At 53.5% G+C, this 26,069-nt stretch overlaps 2 protein-coding genes across 2 annotated transcripts in view; both read left to right on the forward strand.

Moving 5' to 3' along the window:
- The window catches only part of Lss (lanosterol synthase), a 27,945-nt gene continuing 1,876 nt past the window's right edge, over positions 1 to 26,069 (forward strand). The window contains exons 1-21 of the mRNA XM_027922268.2: positions 1 to 77; positions 182 to 350; positions 1,340 to 1,478; positions 2,555 to 2,663; positions 3,293 to 3,414; positions 4,843 to 4,939; positions 6,863 to 6,998; positions 7,411 to 7,519; positions 7,753 to 7,871; positions 8,545 to 8,642; positions 9,226 to 9,253; positions 10,508 to 10,564; positions 11,090 to 11,161; positions 12,146 to 12,196; positions 12,695 to 12,844; positions 13,420 to 13,516; positions 14,161 to 14,266; positions 23,495 to 23,560; positions 24,029 to 24,109; positions 24,719 to 24,889; positions 25,782 to 25,860. Coding sequence (XP_027778069.2) covers positions 64 to 77; positions 182 to 350; positions 1,340 to 1,478; positions 2,555 to 2,663; positions 3,293 to 3,414; positions 4,843 to 4,939; positions 6,863 to 6,998; positions 7,411 to 7,519; positions 7,753 to 7,871; positions 8,545 to 8,642; positions 9,226 to 9,253; positions 10,508 to 10,564; positions 11,090 to 11,161; positions 12,146 to 12,196; positions 12,695 to 12,844; positions 13,420 to 13,516; positions 14,161 to 14,266; positions 23,495 to 23,560; positions 24,029 to 24,109; positions 24,719 to 24,889; positions 25,782 to 25,860 — 2,070 coding nt within the window. The 5' untranslated portion in view covers positions 1 to 63. The remainder of the gene's footprint in view (positions 78 to 181; positions 351 to 1,339; positions 1,479 to 2,554; positions 2,664 to 3,292; positions 3,415 to 4,842; positions 4,940 to 6,862; positions 6,999 to 7,410; positions 7,520 to 7,752; positions 7,872 to 8,544; positions 8,643 to 9,225; positions 9,254 to 10,507; positions 10,565 to 11,089; positions 11,162 to 12,145; positions 12,197 to 12,694; positions 12,845 to 13,419; positions 13,517 to 14,160; positions 14,267 to 23,494; positions 23,561 to 24,028; positions 24,110 to 24,718; positions 24,890 to 25,781; positions 25,861 to 26,069) is intronic.
- Positions 24,801 to 26,069, forward strand: part of Spatc1l (spermatogenesis and centriole associated 1 like) — a 22,479-nt gene continuing 21,210 nt past the window's right edge. Inside the window, exon 1 of the mRNA XM_027922271.2 lies at positions 24,801 to 24,889. The gene's annotated coding sequence lies outside the window, so the exon portion shown is untranslated. The remainder of the gene's footprint in view (positions 24,890 to 26,069) is intronic.

Consider the following 26,069-nt stretch of genomic DNA (forward strand, 5'->3'; position numbering starts at 1 on the left):
GCGGGGATGTGCCCTCAGATCTAGGTGGCGGCTCGCGGTGATTCCGCGGAGCGCGGAGCTGTCATGACGGAGGGCACGTGAGTCCCCCGGCCCTGGCGGCGGGTTCGCGGGCCGGAGCCGGGTGGGCGCCCCTGGGCCGGGCGGGGCGGCGGGGCGGGCGCTCACTGCGCTGGTCCTCCAGGTGTCTGCGGCGCCGAGGGGGACCCTACAAAACCGAGCCCGCCACCGACCTCAGCCGCTGGCGGCTCCGCAATGAGCTGGGGCGGCAGACGTGGACGTACTGCGGCCAGGACGACGACGCTGGCCGCCAGCAGACCGGCCTGGAGGCCCACTCCCTGGGGCTGGACACTGTGAGTGGCCGCTCCCCGGTGGCACCCGCTCCCAAGTCACAGCGCCGGGCCGTCAGGCCGGGGCGTTGCAGCCCGGTCAGCACTTTATTCTCAGCACGAGGAAATCGCTGTTTTAGAGGGGTCCTTAATTTCAGTCTGTTTCAGAAGCGTCCTCTTTGCTTCAACCCCTTCATTCCCCACCCCTGCAAGGAATTGCCAGAATTTTGTTTTGAACACTTTACTTTGAAATAATTTTGGATATAAAAAGAAGAATTGCAAAAGGTGGTTGTGACTTTTCTATTTATTCACAAAAAGAAGTTCTTTGATCTCATGTTCTGGTGATGTTCATCCATATACAGAAGTTCAGCTAATCTCAGTGGTAGGGTACACAGGGGCTGGCTTCTTGCCAAGCCCTGACCTCTAGCAAACACCAGACCTCTTTCTGGGGAGGGAGCTGCTGTGCCTGCAGTCCTTTGGGCCCTTTCTGAGAAAGGCAGGAGTTCCAGGCCCAAGTGGGTGTCAGTGCCCTGTTCACACTCCAGGTACTGTGTTTATTTAGAGCCTAGGGTAGTGGCACATGCCTATAATCCCAGTGTCTCAGAAGGCTGAGGTGGGAGGATCACAAGTTCAAAGCCAGCCTCAGCACTGTAGTGAGGCTCTAAGCAACTTGAAGAGATCCTGTTTCAAAATTTAAAATAAAAAGGACTAGAGATATAGCTCAGTGGTTAAGTGCCCCTGGGTTCAATCCCTGGTATCAATAGGAAAGAAAAAAAAAAACTAAAAACACATCTCAGAGAAGTTGTGAAGAAGTTTGCAGGAGACTGAATAGTAAAATTGTGAGAATGTGGAACCATACTGTACTCAGGTATTAAACTGTCTTCATACTTGATTAAAATTGCTGGAACTTTTAAAGTAATCTACACTCATTTTTTTTGACTTGGGCTGTGGGTTAGAAGGGCTCCTCTGGACAGCAGTCCCCTTCAACTCTCATTTCTTTTGTCCCTTTGCAGAGCAGTTATTTTAAGGACTTGCCCAAAGCTCACACAGCTCGTGAAGGGGCTCTGAATGGAGTAACATTTTATGTGGGACTGCAGGCTGAGGATGGGCACTGGGCAGGTGATTACGGTGGCCCTCTCTTCCTCCTTCCAGGTAGGAACTTGCTGCCCCAGCCAGAGGGCAAGACTACCCTGGATCATCCTGGGGTTCTATTTTTTTTTTTTTTTTCCATGTCTATGTTCTTGGTGAAACAGATGAGTGCACGTGAAGGGATGGGGAGGGTTTCCCAGAGTCCTAGTCACCCTGCTTCTGGTGCTGGGACGCAAGTGGAGGCACTCTGATATGGGAACCAGGGGAACTGGGGAGGAGGCTTTTGAGTCCCAGTGCTGGGGGAGAGGGGAACTCTATGGAGGGCCCAAACTATGCCAAGGTGTTGTAGGTGGGCAGAGTCGTGTGTGGGGAGCTGGTGTCCATGTGAGTGCTGTGATGTTTGCTGTGAACTCACACTGAAAGGGCATGTGAGGGAGTTGTGGCAGTGGGAACTCAGGTCTGGGCTGGCAAGGGGTATGACCCCTGGGCACTGTCTGGTCTGGTTATACAAGACTGTTTTGTATCCTGGAAGTGTTTCTCTGAAGAAGCACTCAGTGTTGTAATGTAGGAGATCTACAACTAGGACCCTCTTCCCTAGTGACATGCAATCTTTCTGTTTTAGTGATTAGAAACTCTGCTCTGAGACTGTTCTTGTGCTAGGACATGGGGGTAGAGAGTGTCCTAGGAGCAGCATACTAGGAAGACCAGGCTGGGAACAAAGGGCCTTGATGATAGTGTTGTTTCCCCCACTATAAAAAGTTTTCAAAGCAGAAGAACACAGGTGTTAAAGCAAGACTGGCCTCCCCTTGTCCACCACTGATCTTGAACCATGGCCCCTGTCAGGCCTTCAGGGCACTGTGGGTGGCCTCTTTAAGACTTTGGTGTTTCTGTGACTCGGGTAGCCTGGCAGCTTCTGCAGGTCCTGGGTGGGAGCACCACCTCTGCTGCTGCTCCCTTGAATCCTGTCCCAAAGTCCCAAAGAGGCCCCAAGAAGAATGACCTTCCTGGGCTTGTTTCCATGGGAAGGAGATCCATGGGGGCAGCTTCCTGTCAGGGTGGGTCCTCAGGAGGAAAAGGGGTCCAGTTTTAGCAGCGCTGAGCACCTGCTCCCAGTGAGGAACATCCTTCCTGCCATGCAGGCCTCCTGATCACGTGCCACATAGCACACATCCCTTTGCCAGCTGGATACAGAGAGGAGATGATACGGTACCTGCGATCAGTACAGCTCCCCGATGGTGGCTGGGGCCTGTGAGTATACCTGGCTGCACACATGTATGTGTGTGTGCATGCATGTAACCTTGGGTAGGTGTTGCTTGGGTTTCCAGGCTGCTATTGAAAGGTGAGGGGACTGCAGCTGTGGACCTGGGTGGAGAGGAGTAGGTTGGTGCTGGGCTTCATTTCACATCTGTGCTATGGCTGGGTTTAATGGCTGGTGGGGACTTCTGAGACCTACGTGCCCTATGAAAGCCATCTGTGTTTCATCATAGAAGAAAGTTGCCTTTGATTCTGGGGTGGTGGCAGATGCAGGTGGGCACAGCAGGCCTCATCCCAGTTTGCTTTCGGGGTTGGTCCACATTCTGGGAAGACAGCTTAGTCCTCCTGGGTGTGGTTCCCCTGCCACAGTGGACTTGGACAGACACATCCACTTGGATGGGAAGTGAGCAGAAGGGCAGATGGGTCCTGCTTGGGTACAGATCCATCATCATGGGAGTTGAGCAAGCTCCTGGGGATAACTGAGTGGTACTTCCTGAGTTGTGATGTCATGTCAGAGGAAAGTATTTTCACATTCTTCCTTTTCTAGGCAAACTTCACTACCAGCATTACTATTTTTCTTGGAAGTGATGACTAGAGGTCATTTTCTACCTTTGATCCTATAGGCACATTGAAGACAAGTCCACAGTGTTTGGGACTGCACTCAATTATGTGGCTCTCAGAATCCTGGGCATTGGGCCTGATGATCCTGACCTGGTGCGAGCCCGGAACGTTCTTCACCAGAAAGGTACAGGCTGCACAGCATGTGCGCATAATGGGTTTATGTGGCATTGGGTTGACAGGTTCTTGCAGGTGAGAATCAAAGACGTAGCTCTAGCTGAAACATTGGACGGAGTATGTGGACAAGAATGTGTCAAAGCAAAAACATGTGAAAATGGTCAGCTCTTCAAATTAAAAAGACTTAATAATTCTGTTTGTGTCATGAATTGGCAAAGGGTTAAAAGCGACATGTTGATATGGTACTTGCAGGACATACCTTCTGGAGGCAGCCCAGCCATAGGCAGCTCTGGACTCTGATTCTCCTGGGGGCATTGGCTGCCTCTGCCCTTTCCTTTTGGTTTTGAAGGCCGTTGCAGCCTGGGGCAGGCTCCATGGCTCCAGCTGCTCTGAGAACAAAGTGTAGCTCACATTGTTGCAATGCAGATCCTGGTGTGGCCCTGCCCCTCACAGACTTTCTGCACCCCGTCCCCTCTGTCATGCTTTCTGCTCCACCTGTAAGGGCCTCTGGTCAGTACCTCAGCCCCTTCCCTCCTCAGGGCTCTCACACTCCACATCCTTTCATTCTAACTCCTCCCCACCCTGTTGCCTTACTTATTCTTTACCTAGCATCTCAATGTCTTTTTTTCATTTCTTCTTGCTCTCCCAGGCCAATTAAAGTGTCCTGTACTCATTCTCATGAGACCCTGAATTCTCCCTTCAGATATTTGTCAGCCTTTGGTGGCATTGACTACAAGTCACAGGGTTACTGTCTGGGGCCCCAAGGTGCACTTCCCTTCCTGGTGGAGGAATGAATTTGGGCCATCCTTTGCCTGGTAGCTTCTTGAGTCTTTTTTGAATTTTGCACACCTGGGTTTGGGGTGGCCTCCTCATAAAACTTGTCCAAGTCAATGTTTCTATGTGCTGTGATGTGGGGCCATAAGTGTTGCATCTGCTCTGGGGTCTGGCCTGTTTTCACCTGTGCCGGACTATGTGTTAAGTATACATGGAATATATAGTAATACATGGCTGGGGCAGCTTAGGTTTGCTCCAGAGAGGGAGAAAAGGGAGTCCAGCTTCTCACACCCTCACCATCTTCTCCAGGCGCGTATAGATGTGGGCCATCATGGGTATCTGGGCCCATCTCTTGCCTGAGCAATGACACATCCCCCTTCTTCCTAGGTAGCTGCCTTCATATGCTCCTTCCTAAGGGTAAGGGCTGCAAATAGCTCTCCTGTTGTTAGACATGCTTGCTCCTGGGAAAGCCATTGGTTCCACCCATCAGCTGTGATGTCCTGGGTGGCTCTGGACCCTGCTTCTCCTATGGGAGTTGCAGGATCTGTGGCAGGCTTCCCTCAATTCACATAAGAAGGGGGACATGTAAGTGTTGTGAGCCAGTCTTCACAAGTAGGGTGGGCTCTGCTGACAGGACAGGTATGTGGGCCTGTTTTCTTCCCAGGTGGTGCTGTGGCTATCCCTTCCTGGGGGAAGTTCTGGCTGGCGGTCCTGAACGTCTACAGCTGGGAAGGCCTCAACACCCTGTTCCCTGAGATGTGGTAGGCCTGCTTTCTGCTAGTGACACTTCCTTCTCTGGTGGAGTGATGGGGTGGGGGTGGGGGATCATGCTCCTAGCAGAGGCCTTTCCTATGCTGAGCCCCACAGATGGATGGAAGGGGTTCCCTGCTGGACAGGAAGAGGGTACCAACTCAGGCTATAGGCCACATGTATGGCAGGTGTGGGGGTGCTGCTGGGCTGACTACAGAATCACATGACTCAGTAGGAAGCATGGGTTTTATGGTGTAGACAAGAGGTCATATCTGGTGATTATGGGAAATCTTGAGCACGATACAAGAGTAGAGGAAAGAGGTGTCCTTCATCCAGGCTCCGTGGTCAGGCAATCACTGTTCCTCTCTTTCCCCTTGTCTGGTTTAGAGTGAATGCTTAGAAAGTTCAGAAACTGTTGGGTGAGGGATGGGCCCAGATGCACATGGCAGCCCATGTCTATGTGCACCTGGAGCAGGTGGTGAGGGTGTGAGAAGTCGGGCTCCCTTTTTACCCTCTCTGGACCAAGCCTAAGCTGCCCCAGCCATGTATTCCCACTTGGCGGTTCAGAAAGTACTAGACGTACAAGGTCCTGGGTTCAATCCCTAGGACTTTGTGTGTGCTAGGCAAGCACTCTGCCATTGAGCTCCATACCCAGCCCTTAAGTTTGTTTTAACAGAACCACCTACCATTTGCCCAGCGGAGTTAATGTTTTGTGAGATCTTGAAAGATATCACCCTCTCCCAGGAAAACATTCTTGGCATGTAAATTGCTCCTGGTGTCATACATATTAGGAGATGAGGCCCCCAGAACTGCACAGAGCCCAGGAAGAGCCCCTGCTGTCTTCCTGGGAGAGCTATGGGAACAGGTTGAGGGTCCTATGGAAGATGACTTTGGTGGGAGGAGGCAGGAGGGGAAGGGAGTGGCTCAAGAGTAAGCCTCAGGGTCCTAAAGCAAGGCCTGAGGGCTTAACACCACCCCAGGTTGAGTGGTGACAAGTGGGAGGGAGGGTAGACACTGAGTGACGGGGTTGGACAGAACTGCTTCTGCTGGGGACACCTGAGGTGTTCTGGGTCAGGCTGGCATTCAGTGATCTACTATGGGCACCTGTACCAGGTTGGACACTCTCCTGTGCGAGGAACAGGCAGAGGAAGGCCCTGGGGCAGAAGCGGGTGGCTAGCCTGTGTTCCCACACTAGGGGGCTCTGTTGGTCAGTTCCAGGATCTGTAGTCACAACATTGCTGCAGATCTTTGCTGGAGTTGGTTTGGGGGTGGGTTAGAGGGTGAAGGGTGGGGTGGGATGGACCAGAGACCCTGAGCCACTCCCACTGCAGAAAAACTGGAAGTGCTATCCAGTTTATGAGATGTGCTCTGGAGTGAGTGGACAGGCCCAGGAAGGGTAGAGGTGGCAGAGGCGTGGTGCTCTAGGTGGGGAGCTGGCAGGGGCACTCAGCTTGTGCAGCTTCCTGTGACTCTCCAATGCATAAGGATAGGGGTCCAGAGGAGAGTGTGGGACAGCCAGGTGCCTGCTGCCTGAGCAGCTGGAATGGCTGTGCCGTCAGAGAGAGACAAAGACCCAAGCTGGGAAAGCCCACAGGCCTAAAGTTTTGAAAATATACTTTTTAAAGTAACTTTAATTTGCAGGTAGTTTTCTATTTTTAGAAAAGTTGCACATATCCCAGGGTTCTGTAGACCCCCACTTCATTTCCCTTGTCTTGTGATACTGTGGGACTTAGAGGCAGGGGACATGAGCTCCGTGGAGGGTGGACACACAGGCCTGCTGCACCCTGAGGGCATAGCTATGAATGCCAGTGTGCACCAGCATGACCTTACAGCCATCTACTTGCTGCGCATGCTCAGAAGGGCCCTGGCCTTGAGGCTGGCAGGGGGTTGGGCTTGTGTGCTGGGGTCTGCCACTGACACATGCTGTCCCCTAGGCTGTTTCCTGACTGGATGCCCGCGCACCCCTCCACACTCTGGTGCCACTGTCGGCAGGTCTACCTCCCCATGAGCTACTGCTACGCCATCCGGCTAAGTGCCTCAGAGGACCCACTGGTCCAGAGCCTCCGCCAGGTGAGTCCTCTGATCCTGAGGGACCTTGCCAGCCTCCAGGGCTGGGGTCCCCCTGGGATTTAACCACATGAACCCTCACCCATACTTGCAGTTTTGTCCTTGGAAGTAGCCCTGAGATGGGGTTGGACTGCAGAATGTATATTGGACTTTGCCCTTTAGAAGGAGGAGAGGGTGGGGAAGTAGCTCTCAGAGGTAGGATAGCTCCTCAGTGGCTCGGGCAAGGCTGAGGCTGACAGTGGCCTGGCCTTCACACCCTGTCTTTTGTTGGGTATGCCCACCTCAAGGCAGGTGAACCCAGGGCCCTGAAGGTTGGCGGTGGGAGGCCACCCTGATTGGAGTTAGGTGGCCTCTGTTTCTGGGAGGCAGTCCTATACCCTCTCACCTCCAGTGGCTCAGATGACCCTGTCCCCAGGAGCTCTATGTGGAGGACTATGCCAGCATCAACTGGCCAGCACAGAGGAACAACGTGGCCCATGAAGAGCAGTACACACCACACAGCTGGCTGCTGCGCGTCACATATGGTGGGTGCCTTCCAAGGGGCCATTCATCATCCTCTTCCACTGAGCACCCTTCTTGCAGCCCTGCCCTGCCCTATGGGGTGGGGTGCCCCTAAATGTCACCGCAGTGGAGCAGGGCAGCAGGAGATGTGAAGTAGCTCCCCCTGGACAGGAGAGGTTATGCTTTCCTGCGGGAGGCAGTGGGTATGCTGTGCAGAGCTGTGGGCTAGGCCGGCCTTGCTCTCTGCTGCCCACAGCCCTCCTCAACCTGTATGAGCGCTACCACAGCCCCAGCCTGCGGCGGCGGGCAGTCCAACTGCTATACGAGCACATCGCGGCAGACGACCGCTTCACCAAGTGCATCAGCATTGGCCCGGTCAGTACCCTGCCCCTCCCCGTCTCTGTGGAACTGGGAGTAGGGGTTCTCCCTCGAACCCAGCACACCTCTACTTGGGACAAGACCTGGTCTCAAATGTGTGGAGGACTCCTGCCCTCACCCCTGTGCCCTGGGCTTGGTGAAGCTGCCCACCTAGGCACAGTCTGCCTTCCTACCTGTGCTTTTGAGCCAGCTTTTCCTCCTGTCTCTTTCCTGGTCCCCACCCCAGATGATCCACACCCGCCCTGTGGTCGCAGGGTTTGAGGCGCCCTAGGATGGCAGTAGCAGGGCCCTTGCTTTTTCCTCGGCTTTCTCCACTGACTGTGCCACCTGCCGTGCCTTCACAGCCTGCTCTGCTTCCTGGGGCTGGGGGCTGGTGGATACTGGTTATATGCATATTTAGGGGCCTTTAGGAGCATAAGGCAGCTATATATGCCCCATGGTCAGGGCAGACTGACCAGAGAAGATGGGACTGGTGGGGAGCCAGATGAAGGCAGGCTCACAGCTAGCAGACAGTAGGGGTAGTGAGGTGGGCTGTGATGGCCGCCACTCTTCTGAGGTGGGCCAGCCCCATAGGGTCTAGATAAGCCCCTGATGGTGACCTCAGCTGACCCAGCTCCTGCTGGGCCCTGGAGTGTGTTTGGGCAGGCCCTGATGGCTGTATCTCCCATAGATCTCAAAGACCATCAACATGCTTGTGCGCTGGTCTGTGGAAGGGCCGGCCTCCTCTGCTTTCCAGGAGCATGTCTCTAGGATCCCAGATTATCTCTGGTGAGTGCAGCTGGGAGGTGGCAATGTTGGGTGCTGACTACAGACACACAGGGTGATGTAGGGTCACCCCTCAGTGTCCAGTGAGGGACGCTGGGTGCCTGGACCCAGGGGCTCTGGTGAGGTTGTCTTGGGAAAGATCTGCCACCTAGCAGCAGTTTGGGCTGGTCTGGAAGGCCGAGCCAGGAAGCTGTGGAGGGATGGGAGCAAGTTTGGATTGGTGTGAAGAAGCTTGTGGACCTATGGGCCTGTCTACCTGGACTGTCCTCTGAGGTGGGACCGTCAGGGGACCTTGGTAGGAAGCCCTGTGCTCCTGAGGCCATCCTCCCTCATGCTGTGCTGTGTGAGGACCAAAGGGGTGACCTGGTCTCAGGGCCTCCCATGCCCCCTGCTGGGGCAACTGTTGGCTTCTTTCCTGCCGTGTGTGCCCTGTGCCCATGAGCCCAGCTGCGCAGCGCTAAGGCCACTGGCAGGTCGCAGGGACGGGCACGGGTGCTCTGGGCCCAGGTTCCCTCCCAGCGTGGCCGTCACTAGCTGCTGCCCTCCCGCTCCCTGCTGGTCTCACACGGGCTTCTCGTCTTCACAGGCTGGGTCTGGATGGCATGAAAATGCAGGTAAGGGCTGGGGGCCGCGGCTGCTGGTTTCTCTGCAACAGTCTTGCCCTTTATTTTTTATCCTTTTGGGCTCACTAAGACTCAGAAGTAGTCCTCCCCAGGATCAGTCTGGCAGTGGGAGGAGAAGCTGCCCTGCAGTCCTTGTGTCTGTGCAGGGCCTTGGGAGCTTCCGGGGCACTTTGGTCTCTGGTCACCACACATTCTTGCACATACATCTATAGCATCAGTGTTTGCTCTTGGCCCTGTTGCTCAGGGTGGCTTAGCCCCTCCAACAACGTGGGTCAGACCCTGCAGACGTTCTCGTCCATTACTGTGACGAGAGGGTGGCTCTGGTTGGTGTGCGACTCTCCCTGTGATTGTTCCTCTGGCAGTCTCTGGGAGCTCTGTGTCCTCAGCTCCTGCATCATTCTGGGGAGTCTTTCTCTGCAGTCCTGGGTAGGGGAGAAGCCTGTGGGTCGGTGGGGTGTGGCCAGACGTGGGAGTACCACAGGACTTCCTCTCTGCAGGAACCCAAGAGTGTGTGTGGGGGGGGGACACGTGTGGCTACCCACCCAGGGAAAGGAGAAGGTATTCTTTGGACATAGCACGTGGCATGTGGACAGTGTCTTTCCAGATCCTTCCTGGGACTCTGGTTAATAGATGGATAACAGATGTGTTCCTTTCTGGGCAGAGGGGGCTGATTTTGGTCCTTGGCCCCTGATGAGTCCAGGGAGAGCGGGGGGCCTATGACGGCCCCGTGGGGTGGAAGCCTAGGCTTCTGTCAGACATTTTAGAGATCCCTGAACAAACTCACTGGGATTTGGCCACCTGCCTCCTGTACTGAGGCTGGGGTATTGTCTGGAAACCAGTTCTCAAGGTGGGATTTAAAGTGGGCCTTCCAGCTTAAGTTGGTGTCTCTGTTGGGTTCCCCTACTCCAGGTGTAGTAGGAAATGGGGAGTGTTTCTGATTGTTCCATGACGGGGTACCCTGCTTTTATGGGAATGGAGGAGCCCTTGAGGGATTGTGGGTTTTAGAAGTGCAGTGAGTGGCTGACCTGGCTGGGGCCTGTGGAAGCAGGTGGGTCTTCATTACCCATTCCTACCTGCAGGACCTTGTGCTCTCTGTGCTCTCATTGGCTATGAGGGTGCCCAGGTCTCAGAAGCTGGTGTGGGTGTCAGCAGGGCAGGAGCCTCTGACCCCCTCAGATCCTGGGATGTGGAAGGTGGAGTGGGTGCTGCTGGTGGCTTCTGCCACCACTCTTCCTTTGTGTTTAGGGTACCAATGGCTCACAGATCTGGGACACCGCATTTGCCATCCAGGCTCTGCTTGAGGTATGTGACTATCTCCTTTGCACCCTCCACCTAATTTCCTGTGTGCACAGGCCATGTGTCCACCTAAAGGGCATAGCACAGCTGACCACCCACATTGTCCTTGAGAGTCCCCTTAGCCTGGCTCCAGAGTGTGACGTGCTGCAGAGGTGCTGGCCCTGCCATAGGGAGCCATAGGCAGGTGACCCCTGAGCCAGTTGGTTTGGGGCCTCTAGAATAAGTACAAGTACAAGCTTGTACAAGTTTTCAGGCATGTGCTGGGGAAGAAAGAGGGTGTCTGTGTGCTGAAGGCACAGAGGGGAAGTGAAGGCCGTTGGTGGAATCCCGCACAGATGTTGGCCCTGGTATCTGTGGGATCATCCCTTCTGACCAATTCTTCCTTTGTCACGACTCACTGGTCTTTTAGAGGTTAGTGCAGCGGGAAGCCCTAGCACTCTCTGGAGACAGTCAAGGTGACTGTCCGTGGAGGCGGGCTGTCACCATGTTAGCTGGGAACTGGCTCAGCCATGCTGTCCTGCTGTCTCCCAGGCAGGTGCTCACCACAGGCCAGAGTTTATGTCCTGCCTGCAGAAGGCACATGAGTTCCTGCGGCTGTCACAGGTGAGGCCCATGGCTCCTCGTCCCTCTGCCCTGCCTCCCCAGGCTGGTTTCTCAGTCACCCCCACCCTGCCCTTTCTAGCCCCTAGGTCTCCTCTGTCCACCCTAGTCACCTTAGGGCAGCCCTTGCCATAGCCTGCAGTGGCCCATCACCACCAACTGATAGCTTCTGCCTTCATGCTGGTGTGGCCGTGTGCAGAGGCGGGCTAGCCATGTGTCATCAGGAGCTGCCTCCCTGAGCCCTTCATCCTGTTCATGCCCCCAGCACATTTGAGGCATCCCATGCCAGTGGAGGACTCTAACCAGTGGCATTCCTCCCGAGACCATGCTACCATCTGTCCTGCTAGATCAGTCATGCTACCCTAAGTCTCCACTTGGATGTTTTCAGTGTCTCTCACTCTTGCCTGCCACCCCATTCCGCAGGCCCCATCATGTCCTGCTCTCCTGTGCTAGCCCCCATACCCTGCCCTAGGGTAGCGCCCACAGTAGCTTCTTCCAGCCTTGGTTCCAATGGCAACCCCTACCTGGAGCGCCTACCTGGAGTGCCCTGCCTCTTCTCCTCAGATCTCACTAGGATGCTGCTTCAGGGGCCTTCATGTGGCCACGAGCTGTGTCTGTCTAGGGCTGGTGGAGCTGTTTGCACTGCACCTTTCCTACAGCAGGGCCTGCTTCTGGCTGCTGCCCAGAAGTGCACTGAACAGAATGTAGCACGCACACACAGACCCGTTTGTGTTCCCACCAAGCTGAGCTGTTGGCTCAGGAGTAGAGAGTCTGTGTGGCTGGGACTTCAGAGTGGATGTCCAGCTTTTTGGTTGAGCCTCTTGCCCAGCAGTGGCAGCCATGGCTGTGGGCTACACAGCTTTGCCTCATGTGCCTTGCTGCACTGGTGGTGGCAGAGGCTGGCTGGAACTCTGGTGCCCACACAGTAGTGTGGCCCTGTGGCCATGTGCCTGTCCACTTTCTACATGTGCTGTCCATTCTGCCCAGGTCCCCGACAACCCTCCTGACTACAAGAAGTACTACCGCCAAATGAACAAGGTATGTTTGGATAGCCCACCCACACCCCAGCTCAGCTGGTCCTTCCCTTTGAGGAGAGCTGTCCCTGGGCCCTCGGCCTTCCTGTTCTGCAGATGCCTGGTGTGGGGGCCAGTGCTTGAGTCGCCAAGGCTGTGGGGCAGCCCGTGCACACATGCCTCGGGGCAGTTGGTGGCATAGTACACACAGATGTTGAGTAAAGGGCTGAATGTGAGCCAGAGTGTTGAGGGGAGACAGAGGGAAGGAGGGATGCAGAGCTGGTGCTAGGCTCCCAACTCGTGGGTGCGGGCTGTGGACCTGAGGCTTGCCTTCGTATAGTGTCTGGACAGCCGCTGCCTTTTCATGGCATTGAAATCCTGTGGAGATCTGAGAGTGCCCAGCATGGGGCTTCAGCCTTGGGGCTCCCTGTGCTAGAGCTGTAGGTCTGTCCAGATGGACAGTGACCTGACTGGTGACTCTGAGAGAGGCCAAGGCAGGGGAGCTCATGTTCCCACTCTGCAGGGCGGCTTCTGCTTCAGCACTCTGGACTGCGGCTGGATTGTCGCTGACTGCACAGCCGAGGCCTTGAAGTCTGTGCTGCTCCTGCAGGAGAAGTGTCCCTCCATCACCCAGCACATCCCCCGACAGAGGCTCTGCGATGCTGTGGCTGTGGTGAGGCTCTGCCGCATCCCGCCAGGACACTCTGAGCTCTCTCCACCCCCAGGGCTCAGCTGATGCCAGCTGTGGAAGCGGATGCTCAGGTGACCTTGGAACCCTGGCTGGCCCATGAGGCCTGGTTGGCTGTGTGCACAGAGCCCTGTGCTGCAGGAGCTGGTGCCTGCCTGGCCACGGGTCCAAGGGAAGCCATGTGGCTCCTGACCCTTCTCTGAGTGTCAGGACCGACTGTGCATCCATGTGAGCCTCCTTTGGGAGGGATGGTGGTCCTTTCTGGTGCAAGGAAGAAAGATGAGAGCGTCTGCTGGTTTTGTGCCGTCCTCTGAGCAGCCTGGTTCTTCTGTACCTCTTGGAGCTCTGCACCATTCCAACACTGATGTGACTCTTGAGTTGATGAGCACCTGTCTCTGGGCGGCTATGTGTGCCTGTAGCGACTGTACCGGGCACCCAAGGGCTTGCCCAGCATGCACACCATCTCCCTGTCCCCTTTCTCATTCCTGGTTTTCAGCCCTGGGGTGCTTCTAGAAAGCTCCATCTTGGCCTGTGGACTCTGAGCATGCTCTTGGTTTCAGCTGTTGAACATGAGGAATCCTGACGGAGGATTCGCCACCTATGAGACCAAGCGTGGGGGGCACTTGCTGGAGCTGCTGAACCCATCTGAGGTCTTTGGTGAGTGTTTGACCAGAAGTACAGTGCACAGATCTGGGCCCCAGGTGCTGGCAGAGCCTGAGGACCTCTCCCTGGTTGGGGTGGCAGGGTGCTTGGGTTTTGGATGAAAGGGCTGTGGCTCTGTCTTGGGGCCACTGGTGTGATTCTCCCTGGACTCCCTGGCTCAGCCTGGCTGGCTCTCGATTGTGCAAATTTGCTTGTGTGGAACTGCTATGCATCTTCAGAGGCTTCATGGTGCTCACGGCACTTGTGGCACTGTGTGGCAGCCTGTGGTGTATGCCGTGGGCTGCTGGACCAGGTCTGCATGCTGCTGTGCTCTTGAGTGACCTTGGGGCACCTGCTAGACACCTCCTTGGTGGCCTCTGTCATCTCACTCCTCAACCTATCAAACTTTGGGGGAGGGATGCAACTGTTTTCTGTGTGTCCCTTGTCCTGGGCAGCACCCCTCTTTGCCCTACCTTGCATACCTCATAGCTGAGCAAGCCTTGCTTGGGCCCTGAACCATGCAGCCTGAGCCACAAGAGGGTCCTGCCTAGGCATAGGGTCTGCAGGCTGTGCTGCCCTTGCTGATGGTCACTTGGACTGGATTGTGGGTCCTGGGCAGTGCAGCAAGTCACAGGCCTCGTCCCCCCTACCCCTGCCAGGGGATGTCATGATCGACTACACGTACGTGGAGTGCACCTCGGCAGTGATGCAGGCACTGAGGCTTTTCCACAAGCACTGTCCAGACTACAGAGCAGTGGAAATCAGGTGAGGAGGGCCTAGGCTGGAGACGTCATTCTCTGACATAGGCCTAGCTACCTATGCCGGGCTGCTGTGGAGAATGGACTGTCTGAGCATGGGGATTTCTGTGGTCCCTGCATTCAGCAGTGCGTGTGTGGGGCTGAGGACCCCTCAGCTGTAATTCAGAAGGGTTGTGATTCTCCTCCTTTCCTCCCCCTCCAGCTTCCCGTTGTTTGCTTCAAGCTGCTGCCTGTGGCATCCTGCAGGCGCACCATCCCATTCCTGGTGTGTGTGAGCTGGGGACAATGGCAACTGTTGGCTGAGTGCAGTTGCCACATCCCCCCACCGCCCCCTGGCCCCTGTGTATTCTGAACACTTGCTCCTGGTCCTTTTTCTTGAGCTGAGGCCTCACTGTGTTGCCCAGGTTGGCCTTGGCCTCCGTAGCTGGACTAGAGGCATGCACCACTATGCCCAGCTTCAATGTCTGTTTTTATGAAACATCCTTCTGTGAATATTCTGTACTTGTTTTTGGAGGCACATGGGTACCCATTCTTGTGGGTGTGGGCATAGGTGTGGCATTGCTGTGTTCTAGGCTCATTACAGGGCACGCAGATTCTGCAGGTTCTTTGCTTATTTTCATTGTTCTGTCTTTCTTTTTTCTTTTTTTCTTACTGGCGATTGAACTCAGGGGCACTCGCCCACTGAGCCACATCCCAGCCCTATTTTGTATTTTATTTAGAGACAGGGTCTCACTCAGTTGCTTAGCACCTTGCTAAGTTGCTGAGGCTGGCTTTGAACTCTTGATCCTCTTGCCTCAGCTTGCCCAGCTGCTGGGATTACAAGCGTGTGCCACCGTGCCTGGCCAATTATTTGTTTTTGAATGTTAAATCTGATATAGGTCAACTTTGCCAAGGTGTATTGTTCTTTTATATTGCAGAATTTAATTTAAAGAATGTTTTGTTTAACATATTTACATCTGTGGTTATGGGAGAAACTATAATTTTTGTTTCTTTTAATGTCTTTATCAACTTCTGTTAAGATAATGTTGGACTCATAAAGCCAGTGAGAATGCTTTTTTAAATACTCTTTGGAAGGATAAGTAATAAAGCCATGTTTATGCTATTTCTCCCTTACATGTTTATAACAATGCACTGAGAATCCATGTGGGCCCAGAGTTGTCTCAGAGATTTTTTTTTTTTTAATCTTTATTTTATTTTTATGAGGTGCTGAGAATCGAACCCAGTGCCTCATGCCTGCTAGGCAAGTGCTCTACCACTTGAGCCACATCCCCAGCCCTCTTGTCTCAGAGATTTTTAATTGTAGATCTGCCTTCTCTGATGGAGGACTTTGTGCTCTTCGCATCAGTGTGGGGAATTTCCATCTCAGCTGGTGTGGGCCGTGGCCCAGTTGTCCCACCGTCCCACTTGAGCAGTTCATGTCCTTCCTGACACTTGCTGAGCCTTTGGAAGAAGCCATCGTTAGTCTTCAGTTCTGCCCAGGATGTCTGTTTATCTCTCATCTGTTTCTGCTCTTGATTATTGTCTACTTTGTTTTTCTAACTTGGATACTTAGATAAGTGACTTTAAGTTTTGAGCTATCACTTGGTTAAGTGTTTCCGTTTCTATTCTGAGTTCTTCTCTGGCCCCTGAGTCATTCAGGAGTATGATCTGAGGATATTGGTGCAGGCCCTGAGCACCAAGGCAGCTTCTGTCCTGATAGGCAGGTGCAGCTGTGTGGAGCGCGTGGCCCTGTTCTGGTCACCCAGGCCGAACACCCAGGCTGGTACGGCCCTTGGCCACATAATGCTCCGCTGTGTGATGTGGCCCTTACTTCTGAGCTCTAGTTGTCTTAGCTGTGCTCTCTGGATGGACCCTTCTTATTAACTCATCATCTTTTTAAGAATTACTGTGATTAAACTGAAGCATGTTCTTTAAAGAAGACTTGGAACAAACAAAAGTGTAAAGAAGAAAGGAAGCGATCCCCAGTTGCTGGGAAAAGAGCCAGCCACTCCTCTGGTCCTGGGAGGGTGTGGCTCTGTAGTACTTCCCATGGGCCTGGTGACCAGATGTGTCCTCAGCATGCATGGCAGTGGGCACGGCTGTCCCACGGGTGACCTACTCAGTAGCCTCTGTGCTCCTGGTCTCGACCTCTGCCTTCCAGCTATCCTTTTTACCCGTCACTAGATTCTCCCATTAGGCATTGTCTGTGACATCCTTATCCCCCAGCTCTCCCACTGCCTGGGCCCCGTGTGGCTATGAGGCGGGTAGTGCATGCAGGGAGCACTGGTTGGAGCCCTCTGTCCTCATGTGCACAGAACACATCTGTCCTCTGTGCCACGTCCACTCAAATCCTGGCCTGAAGTTTTGCTAGGATGGATTTTCTTCTTGATGACATATTTTAAGTTTAGTAAAGACTTCTGTGTCTTATGTTATAGATATTTTTCTCCAGTTTCTTTGTTCTTTTTGTCTTTTCAGGGATATGAACGTTAGCCTTTGATTTTTTGTTTTTGTTTTTTTGGTACTAGCGATGGGATCTAGAGTGACCTACCACTGAGCCACATCCCCACCCTTTTTAATTTTTATTTTGAGACAAGAGTCCTGCTAAGTTGCTGAGGCTGGTTTGAACTTGTGAATCCTGTTCAGCCTCCCGAGTCACTGGGATTACAGGTGTGTGCCACCATGCCTTGCCATACTCTCTGTTTTTTAAATGGTCAAACATATATGTCTAATTTGTTTATTGTAATTTTTTATTTATTTCAAGAACGTCTGAGATACAGTTTGAGGTTGGCAGTTATTCTAACACTATGTGGAATTTTCCATTACTACTACACTTTGTCAAACTTCTCCCTTGATTTCACAGTTACAGGAAAGTTACAAAGCAGCAGGAGGTAGACCTGCTTCTCCTCTGGTCCCTTAATTGTTCACGTCTTTTGTTTGCTCCTCTTGTTTCCTGAGTGTGGCTGAGGGGGCTATGGTGTGCTGTGCTTGCACCAGCCAGCAGGCAAGTGCCTACGTGGGAGTCAGCTGAATGCCATTAACCTCAGCCCTTGTGGGGCCGCTGTGTGCCATGTCCTTACAGCACCGTCTTCTCCCAGCTCTGACTGGGCTGTCTGGCCTGCCCTCTCCGTCTGGGCAGGTCTTTGGTCTTGGGCTTGAAGGGAAGTCGTGTTGCAGGGTGAATTCAGCATGTGCTGCTGTGGTTGGACTCGGCCAGGCTGTGGAAGGTACATTGCATCACAGCTGAGAGGCACTCGCTGCTGCGTCACAGCCCCCTGCCTTCCCTGGAGGGCGCCTTGGATCCTGTGCAGGCTGCCTCTCCAGGGCTCCCCTCGGTGTGGGCCTGCGGTGCTTTTCCTCCTCCCTAACGTGTGTGGCCTTGGTGCCATCACTGTCCCTTCACGTTGACGGACGTTGCTCTAACAGCGTCTCTCTCCTTTTGATTGCTTATTATCTTGTGGCCTTTGATTTTGATGTGATCATGTGACTAGATGGTTTGTTAGACTTAAAAAATTGATACACTTTGTTTAGTGTATTTGGATTTATAGAAGAATTGAGGGAAGAAGGAGTTCCCCCACTGCCAGCCTCCCCGCAGGTTTCTAGTGTCCACGTTGAGCACTGAAGTGGCATGTTGTTGCAGCTGATGGTGGTTGACATTGGGCTCCCCCTTCATGCCAGCATCCTCTGGGTTTTGACAAAGTACAGTGAGTGACACATGTCCACATCACGTCTAGAGCTGCTCCGAAAGCCCCTGTGTTCTCCTGGGCACCCTGCCCTGCCTCTGGCAGCTCCAGTTTTGCCAGCAGCATGCACTGTCCAGCCCGGCCTGCCACTCGCAGTGTGCAGTTGGGGCCTGCCTGTCTTTCACAGTGTGGTAACGTGTTTCATTTCTTTCCCCATTTTCTTTTCTGCCATGCTGGGAGCCATGTCCAGGGCCTCACGCTTGCTGAGCATGCCCTCCACCTCTGCGCTGCTTTTCAGTGCTGGACCGGGCTCCCTTGTTGGTATACATTGTTTTTCTATCCTGTCATCTACAACGTGCTGTTTGTTCCTAGTTTGGCAATTACAAGTAAAGCTGCCATGAGTGGTTAATGCCAGGAGTGTGGTCACAAGGCTGCACTGTGTTGTCTTGTGAAAAACCACAGGCCGTCTGTGGAGTCCTCCTGCATTTCCACCAGCTATGAGAGAGAGTCCTGCTGCACACCCTCGCCAGCCTTGGCGTTGTCAGGGGGTCCGGTGGTGGAGTGGTGTGGGTTTTCCCTCAGTCCCCATGGTGCAGGGTCAGGTGTGTTTTCCTCTCGTCTGGGCAGTTTTCTGTGGAGCTGTACGTGAGGTGACTGAGGTGACTGTGTTCCTGCAGCTTCTCGGTGCATTTGCCCTTGCCTTTGTCCGGTTTCAGCCTGGTGAGGACCATCTGTGCCATCAGCCTCTTCTGTTGCTCCTTCCCAGTGTGATGGCGCCTTTCTTCCTGCCAGCCTGACAGCTCTGCCAGTTTGCTGGCCCTTGTTGAGTTCTCGAGCAACTTCCTCATCCCCTCAGAAGGGCACAGGCCAACCGCTACGTCCATTTCAGTTCTTTGGGAAGTGGACTGACTGCAAGATCCTCCTGTGCACATGGCAGGGCCCTGAGGCCTGAGCTCCCTCTTAGTCTGGGCCACTTCAGCAGCGGCACTGAAGGGAAAAGCTGGTTATCTGTTTTGTTTTTTCTGATACTGGAGTTTAACTGAGGATCTTACACATGCTAGGCAAGTGCTTTACCACTGAGCCACATCCCCTGTCCTTTTTATTTTTATTTTGAGACAGGCCTCACTAAGTTACCCAGGCTGGCTTTGAGCTTGCGATCCTTCTACCTCAGCCTCCTGAGCTGCTGGGATTACAGGCATGCCCCACCATGTCCACTTGTATATCTGTTTTTTGATGAGGTATCTGTTAAGTCTTTGGCCTGTTTTATAGTTGAATTGTCTGTTTCCTGATTGTTGAGTTCAAGGTTTTGCATGTATTGGGTGCCAGTTTTGTTTTTTTTTTTAATATTTATTTTTTAGTTGTAGGTGGACAGAATATCTTTATTTCTTTTTTATGTGGTGCTGAGGATCGAACCTAGTACCTCACGTGTGCTAGGCAAGCGCTCTACCACTGAGCCATCACCCCAGCCCTAGGTGCCAGTTTTTTTTATCAGATGTGCTTTCTTTTTTTTTTTTGAAGAGAGAGAGAGAGAGAATTTTAATATTTATTTTTTAGTTTTCGGCGGACACAACATCTTTGTTTGTATGTGGTGCTGAGGATCTAACCTGGGCCGCACGCACGCCAGGCAAGTGCGCTACCGCTTGAGCCACATCCCCAGCCCCTATCAGATGTGCTTTCTGCAAATATTTCCTTCCACTCTAGCTTGTCTTCATTTTATTGAGAATATTTTTTTTTTTTTTTTTTTGTACCAGGGATTGAACCCAGGGGCACTTAACCATTGAGCTACATCCCTAGCTGTTTTTATTTTTTTATTTTGAACAGGGTCTTTCTAAGTTGCTTAGGGCTTCAATAAATTGAGGCCAGCCTTGAACTTGCCATCCTCCTGCCTCAGCTCCGGAGTTGCTGGGATTACAGGCATGCACCATCGTGCCCAGCTGTTGATCTTTTGCAGACCTGAAGTTTTCTGTTTTGGTGACATCCAGCTTATCAGTGTTTTCACTCATGGATCCTACTTTTTGGTGTTGTTTTTACTTTTTTTCTTTTTCTTTTTTTTTAGTACTGGGGATTGAATGCAGGAGTGCTTATGCTTAACTGCTGAGCCGCCCCTTAGCCCTTTTTTATATTTTATTAAAGTCAGGGTCTCACTGAGTTGCTGAGGGCCTTGCTGAGTTGCTAAGGCTGACCTTGAATTTGCGATCCTCCTGCCTCAGCCTTGTGAGTCGCTGGGATTATGGGGGTGGGGTGGGCATGTGCCTGCCCTGCTGGTGTCGTATTTAAAAAGTAATTGCCAAACAGGGTGTGGTGGCACATACCTGTAATCCTAGCTCCTTGGAAGCTGAGGTAGGAGGATTCCAAGTTCAAGGCCAGCCTTAGTTAAACTTATTGAGACTTTAAGCAAATTAGTGAGAACTTATCTCAAAATAACAAAGGGCTTGGGATGTAGCTCAGAGGTAGCGTTCTCCTGGGTTCAATCCCAATACCAAAAACAAAACAAAATTATGGGGAAATAAAAAGCATTTGCCAAGCCCCAGTTACCTAGGTTTTCCTGAATAGAACTGGGGCTTTGTTTCTACTTGAATCTTATAGACAAATATTTAATCTCTCTGTGCCTGAGTGTATGTGCCTACTTGAAAACAGAGGCAGGATCTGTATATGGGGTAAAAATGGGAGTTCATAACCCACTTGAATCAAATGTATGAAATATGATATGTCAAGAGCTTTGTAATGTTTTGAACAACCAATAAAAAAAATAAGTAAAAAAAAAAAAAACCTTCAACTCCCTGAGCCAAAATAAACCTTTTTACTTTCAAAAAAAAAAAGAAAACAGAGGCAGGGCCTAAATTCTGTTTTCCCTCACCATGTCTAACATCCACACAAACCCCCTACACCAGACTCTGCTCTAAAATATTTATTCCTCTCAACCCTGACAAAGCTGGAAATGCTTGTGGCCTTCATTTAGCAAGGTCTCAGGACCTGTAAGACTCCTGGTTATTGTAGTTTCATGGTGAGTCTATGGGGCAGATTCAGTCCTCTCAAGTGAGTTTTTGCCTTTCCAGACAAATTTTGGGATCCAAAATAACCTGCTGGAATTTTGGCCACGGCAGGAATATCTTTGACTTCTTCCCTCAGAGTTTGTGGTGCTGTCATGTGGATCCTGTGCGTGTTTTTGCCAGGCTTATACTGGATCATTTTGTGTTCTGGTGTCACGCGCGTGGCTCTGTGCTGGGAATGTGGACTCTAACTGCCCACTGCCAGCAGGAGGCCGGGTGGCGTCCTGCAGCCTGCACTTGTTGCCATGGACTCTTGGGGATTTTCTGCACTGACAGCCTCGTCTCCTGTGCACAGACTGTTTTGTGTCTCCCTTGTCTGTCGCAGTGGCTAGGACACACGGCACAGTGTCCCCTGGGGTTGTGTGGGCTCCTGACCTGTCCCAGGCTCAGCCAGGAGTTTCTGGCGTCTCACCATTTAGTGCCACGCTTGCTGTGGGCTTCTGTAGATGTTCTTGATTCAGCTGAGGAGGTTCATCTCTTCCTCGTTTGCTTAGAGTTTCATCATGAGTGCATGTTGGATTTTGTCAAATGCTTTTTCTGCATTGGTTGATCGTGATTTGTTTTTCTTTTTTCTTTCTAGTGTTTTTTTTTTTTTTTTTTTTTTTTTTGTGGTGCTAGGGGTGGAACCCAAGCAAGGGCCCTGCCGTGAGCTGCATCCGCCCATCGTGGCCTTTCCTCTCGTCTGTTTGTGTAATGGGTTGCCTTGACTGGTCTTCAGAGGGGGAGCCAGCCTTGCTGCACCTGAGGTAGATCCCTGGGTGCTGGCCCCAGGGACCGTGTTAGCGACGGTCCTCTGGAGACTTGGTGGAGTTTCTTCCCTGAGTGGTGGAGTTCGCTGGTGAAACCATCGGGGCAAATCCCTACCCTGATGACTTCCTGAGCTTTCCCTGTGGATGATCATGTCACTGGCAAGTGACTTCATCCCTCCCTTATTTTTTGGTTTTAAAACTGGATCTATAGTCCACAAAAGCCATATGCATGAATGTAGTGTGAAGAGCTTAGAGATGTTTCCTCCCTGTCGGTCCCCAGCACTGCTGCCTTCCTCGACCGGCTGCCCTGGCTGAGGCCTCTGGGTGCTCAGAAGTGGAAATGGTGGAAGCTTTGCCAGGTTTCCTGCTCCCAGGGGAGAGCTGCTGTGTCTCTGCAGGAGTGGTACTGGTGGAAGCTTTTGGCATTGGCCTTGTTCAGTTGAGGAATTGCTTTTCCTGTGGACCTGTGAAGTGTGCTTCTCTCCGATTCGAGCAGGTGTTGAGCTTCAGCCTCGACCAGAGGGTCCTCTCTGCCCCTTACTCGTTGGTGCTGCAGAGGGCTGCAGTGCAGACCTTGGCAGGCCTGACCGAGCTGGTCCCCTCTGCGTAGTTAGAGGCCCGTCTCCCCTTCTGTTCTGGGGAGAGTGCACATGACAGTAGGATGGACATTCTTAATGACTGAGGAGAGTTTACTAACAAAGCTGCTAGGAGTTTTCTTTCTGGGAAAAGTTTGCACTTTTGACTCCTGTTTTGGTGGTTCTGGGACTCCAGGCACTCTTTCTTGAGGCAGTCTTGGTGTTGCGTCCCTATTGTTTTCCCCTGGAATCACCTCACTCTCCACTTCTGAAACTGCTTATGGACTCTGTGCACATTCACTCCCTGGTACCAAGCAGCAGGGTGGCCACAGGCGTTGCTGTGGCGTGGACACTACATGGACAGCACACTGTATGGTTCCTTCTCTGTGGGTCTAGCCAGGTGCAGCCTAGGAAGTCCCTGGTTTCAGAGATGTCAGCCTGGGGCCAACCAGAGCTGGGCCTTGTACCAGCACCAGTGCGGGATCCGCCTCTCAGCATGTGCTCGTGGGCAGGATCCCACCCCTTGTGGGTTGTCCAAGGCTGGAAGCTGCCATCTGTCCCCTGATGCGGGGGCCTCTGGTGGCTTGTGAAACCTAGCAAGGGAGAGAGCCTATAGAGAGAGCCTGCTGGTCCTTCTCAGGGACAGGTCATCCCAGGAACATTGTCCGATCTGCTGCAGCTGCCCTTTAAAAAGGAGGCAGGCTCTGCAGGATCGCCTGGTGTGAGTCCCAGAAGAGGGGCAGCCTTTTGGAGGGCCTGTTGTTCTTCAGCAGGACACCAGGTGTAGAGTTGACCTTCTCAGCTTCTAAGTCCATCATTTCCTCTATAACCAAATTTTCTCTTCTTTTTTCTTATGCTTTGCTGAGGCTTGTGGTGTGGCGATGACGTTGTCTGTGGCCGATCTCCCATTCACCCTGTGGGACAGGCCCAGGCCTGTGGCTGACAGCGTGGACCGAGGCCGATCCTGTTATTGGCTGCACCCAGCACAGGCCTCATCCCCCAGGCCTTCCTCTTGCCTCTCTTTCTGAAGCTCTGACCATCTGCTTCCCCCTTCCTGTGTCCTGTGGCTGCTGCTTTTCCTACTGTCAGAAGGTCGTTTTGACTGTTTTCTAAAGGAAAGCATGCTCCCTCTCAGAGAGCGTGGCTTGGGGTGGGCACTGTGGTTTTGCTGGAGTGCTTATTGGGCTCCGCCTACATTCCAGGGAGACACTGGAGCGGGGCCTGGCGTTCTGTCAGCAGAAGCAGAGGGCTGACGGCTCCTGGGAGGGGTGAGTCAGCACCTGGCCTCTTGGGCGTGGTGGAGGGTGGGGCTGGGCTTGCCCACTGCTTCCTGCTTGTGGCCAGGCTTCTCTTGTGTGCGGCCCCATGTTGCCTGTTGCAGGGCAGTTGGCTCTGTGTGTGGAAGTGCTCTGTGGTCTGAGTGTGATGGCTTCTCCTCCCTGGCCATGTCACTGGGGTCTCCCCAGTCCACCTAGGGGGCAGCAGCTGAGCCAGGTGGGCACCGCCTCGTATGCCCACACTGTCCCTGTGTCCCAGGTATGGGACTATAAATCTTCACAAGCTCCTGTACCTGGATGCTGCACACAGTGGGCTGCAACCTCATGCCAGGGCCCTGCAGGTGGTGCAGCTCATTTAGGGACATGCGGATACTTCCCAGCCCCGCCCTTTCTGTTCAAGGACACCCCCTCCTCCAGGGTGAGAACCTGAGGCTGAGGCCCTCTCCCCTCTCTCTCCAGTTCCTGGGGGGTTTGTTTCACCTATGGCACCTGGTTTGGCCTGGAAGCTTTCGCCTGCATGGGGCATACCTACCGTGATGGGTGAGTGCAGCTGTGGGGCCACTGGCCCTCTGTGTGGTGTTTTCCCCTTTGATGTTTGATTCTGGGATCTCTTAGTATGTTTAAACAGTGAGATAAGAACACCATCCCAGAAAGTGTGAATCCCAGGTTGAACAAAGGTGTTTCCCTGGCTCGGGAGCCTTTGGCTAGGGGCCACCTCAGAGTTTTCCAGAGATGATCCCACACCTTCCCTGTACATACCTGCTCCCCAACCAGTAGGAGGGCTAGGGTCCAGGACATTCACTGGGCCCTGCTGAGAGAGGGGTGAAGCCTTGGGTCCAAGCCCTGTCTCTGACTGCCCCACCCAGCCCTTCTGGATCCAGTGAGCTGCAGGGGTGGAGTGTGCTATGCCCTGTGCTTGACCGGATACAACCCAGCTATTCCTGATTTGTGTCAGGAACTCAGCCTGCGGCCGTGAGGCTGCCTGAAGCTGCAGAGCATTTTTCTGTGCTGAGCAGCTCAGGAGGCAGGTGTGTGTCCCCACTTCACAGCTGTAGGCCCTCTCCATGGCCCTGAGGCTGCTGGCCAGGGTGGGATCTGGGGGCCCTGACTGTTTCAGTGAGGGTGTCTCAAGTCTCCTGGTCTCTGCAGGGCTGCCTGTGAGGAGGTCTCCCGGGCCTGTGACTTCCTGCTGTCCCGGCAGATGGTGGATGGAGGCTGGGGGGAGGACTTTGAGTCCTGTGAGCAGCAGCGTTACGTGCAGAGTGCCCAGTCCCAGATCCACAACACATGCTGGGCCCTGATGGGGCTGATGGCTGTCAGGTAAGAGTGACGGGATGGAGGGACCCTCAATGGTCAGCAGGTAGCCTGGGTCAAGTGCAGATGTGGAAAGAGTCGAGGGGGCCACAGGACTATGCTGCTGCTCAGCTGTCACTCGGGGGACAGAAGCTCCTCCAGGAGCCATGTTTCCTGGTTAGGCGGCAGCCCATCCAGCTGAGTGGGGTCCTGAGAGAGGTCTCCTGGTGACAGCGTTGGTGGCCGGCAGTGGTTGGCAGAGCAGGGGAAGCAGAGACCTGAGGGACTGGGGTGACGTAGGCTGTGCCGGGGGCTGCTTCCCGTGTGGCAGCAGCAGTGGTTGCCTCCGTCCCTGCAGCTGGTCCTCCTGTGGTCACAGCTGATGCTGAGCCACACATGTACAGATGCACACAGGTGCACGTGCAGACTTGTGCATGAGTGGACACACATGCTGGCGTGCATGCCGTGCTCCAGTCGGCTGCTCTCTTTGGTGTGGAGCCGGAATCCTCTCAGTTGGTGTGAGCAGGTACAACAGTCAGGGGCACCCGGGGCAGGACTGTCAGGGGTCTGTTCCTGGTCTCCCCCAAGGCTGACTTCAGCACCCCCATGCCCACAGTCCCCTCTGGTGTCTATCCTTGGCATCGAGCACTTCAGTGCACGTACTTGCCTGGCTTCCAGCATGCTGAGTGGGCGTGTGGCTCAGCCTTCCCGCCTGGGAAGCTCCACGTTCAGCTGGGTTCTAGGCACAGGTCTGCAGGCGGCGTGTCCCACCTGCCCTGCTCCCCTCTACCATGGAGGCTGAGCTGTTCTACCATTATAGTGTCGTGGGTTTTCTGTGAGCTTGGTGCACTACGGTGAGTACACACTCACGCCCATCTGTGTTTGTGCACACCACTGAGCGAGTGTCTCCTCTCCCCAGGCACCCTGACATCACAGCCCAGGAGAGAGGGGTCCAGTGTCTGCTGGAGAAGCAGCTTCCCAATGGTGACTGGCCCCAGGTGCGTGAAACCCAGTGCCGGCCATTGGCTTGCACGTGGTTCTCACATCCTCCCCTGTGTCCCTCACTGGGTGTTTTGGGGTTTGGGGTGCAGATACTCTGCCAACCAGAGGCCTGTGAGGTGGAGTTCTGGGGCAGGTTGCCAGTTCTGAGCAGGTCTTGCTGTCAGTCAATCAAGTTCTGGCAGGGGGCTGGGTGGGAGATGCCCTC

The sequence above is a fragment of the Marmota flaviventris genome, chromosome 8 (genome assembly GCF_047511675.1).
Source record: "Marmota flaviventris isolate mMarFla1 chromosome 8, mMarFla1.hap1, whole genome shotgun sequence".
Taxonomy (NCBI): Eukaryota; Metazoa; Chordata; class Mammalia; order Rodentia; family Sciuridae; genus Marmota; species Marmota flaviventris.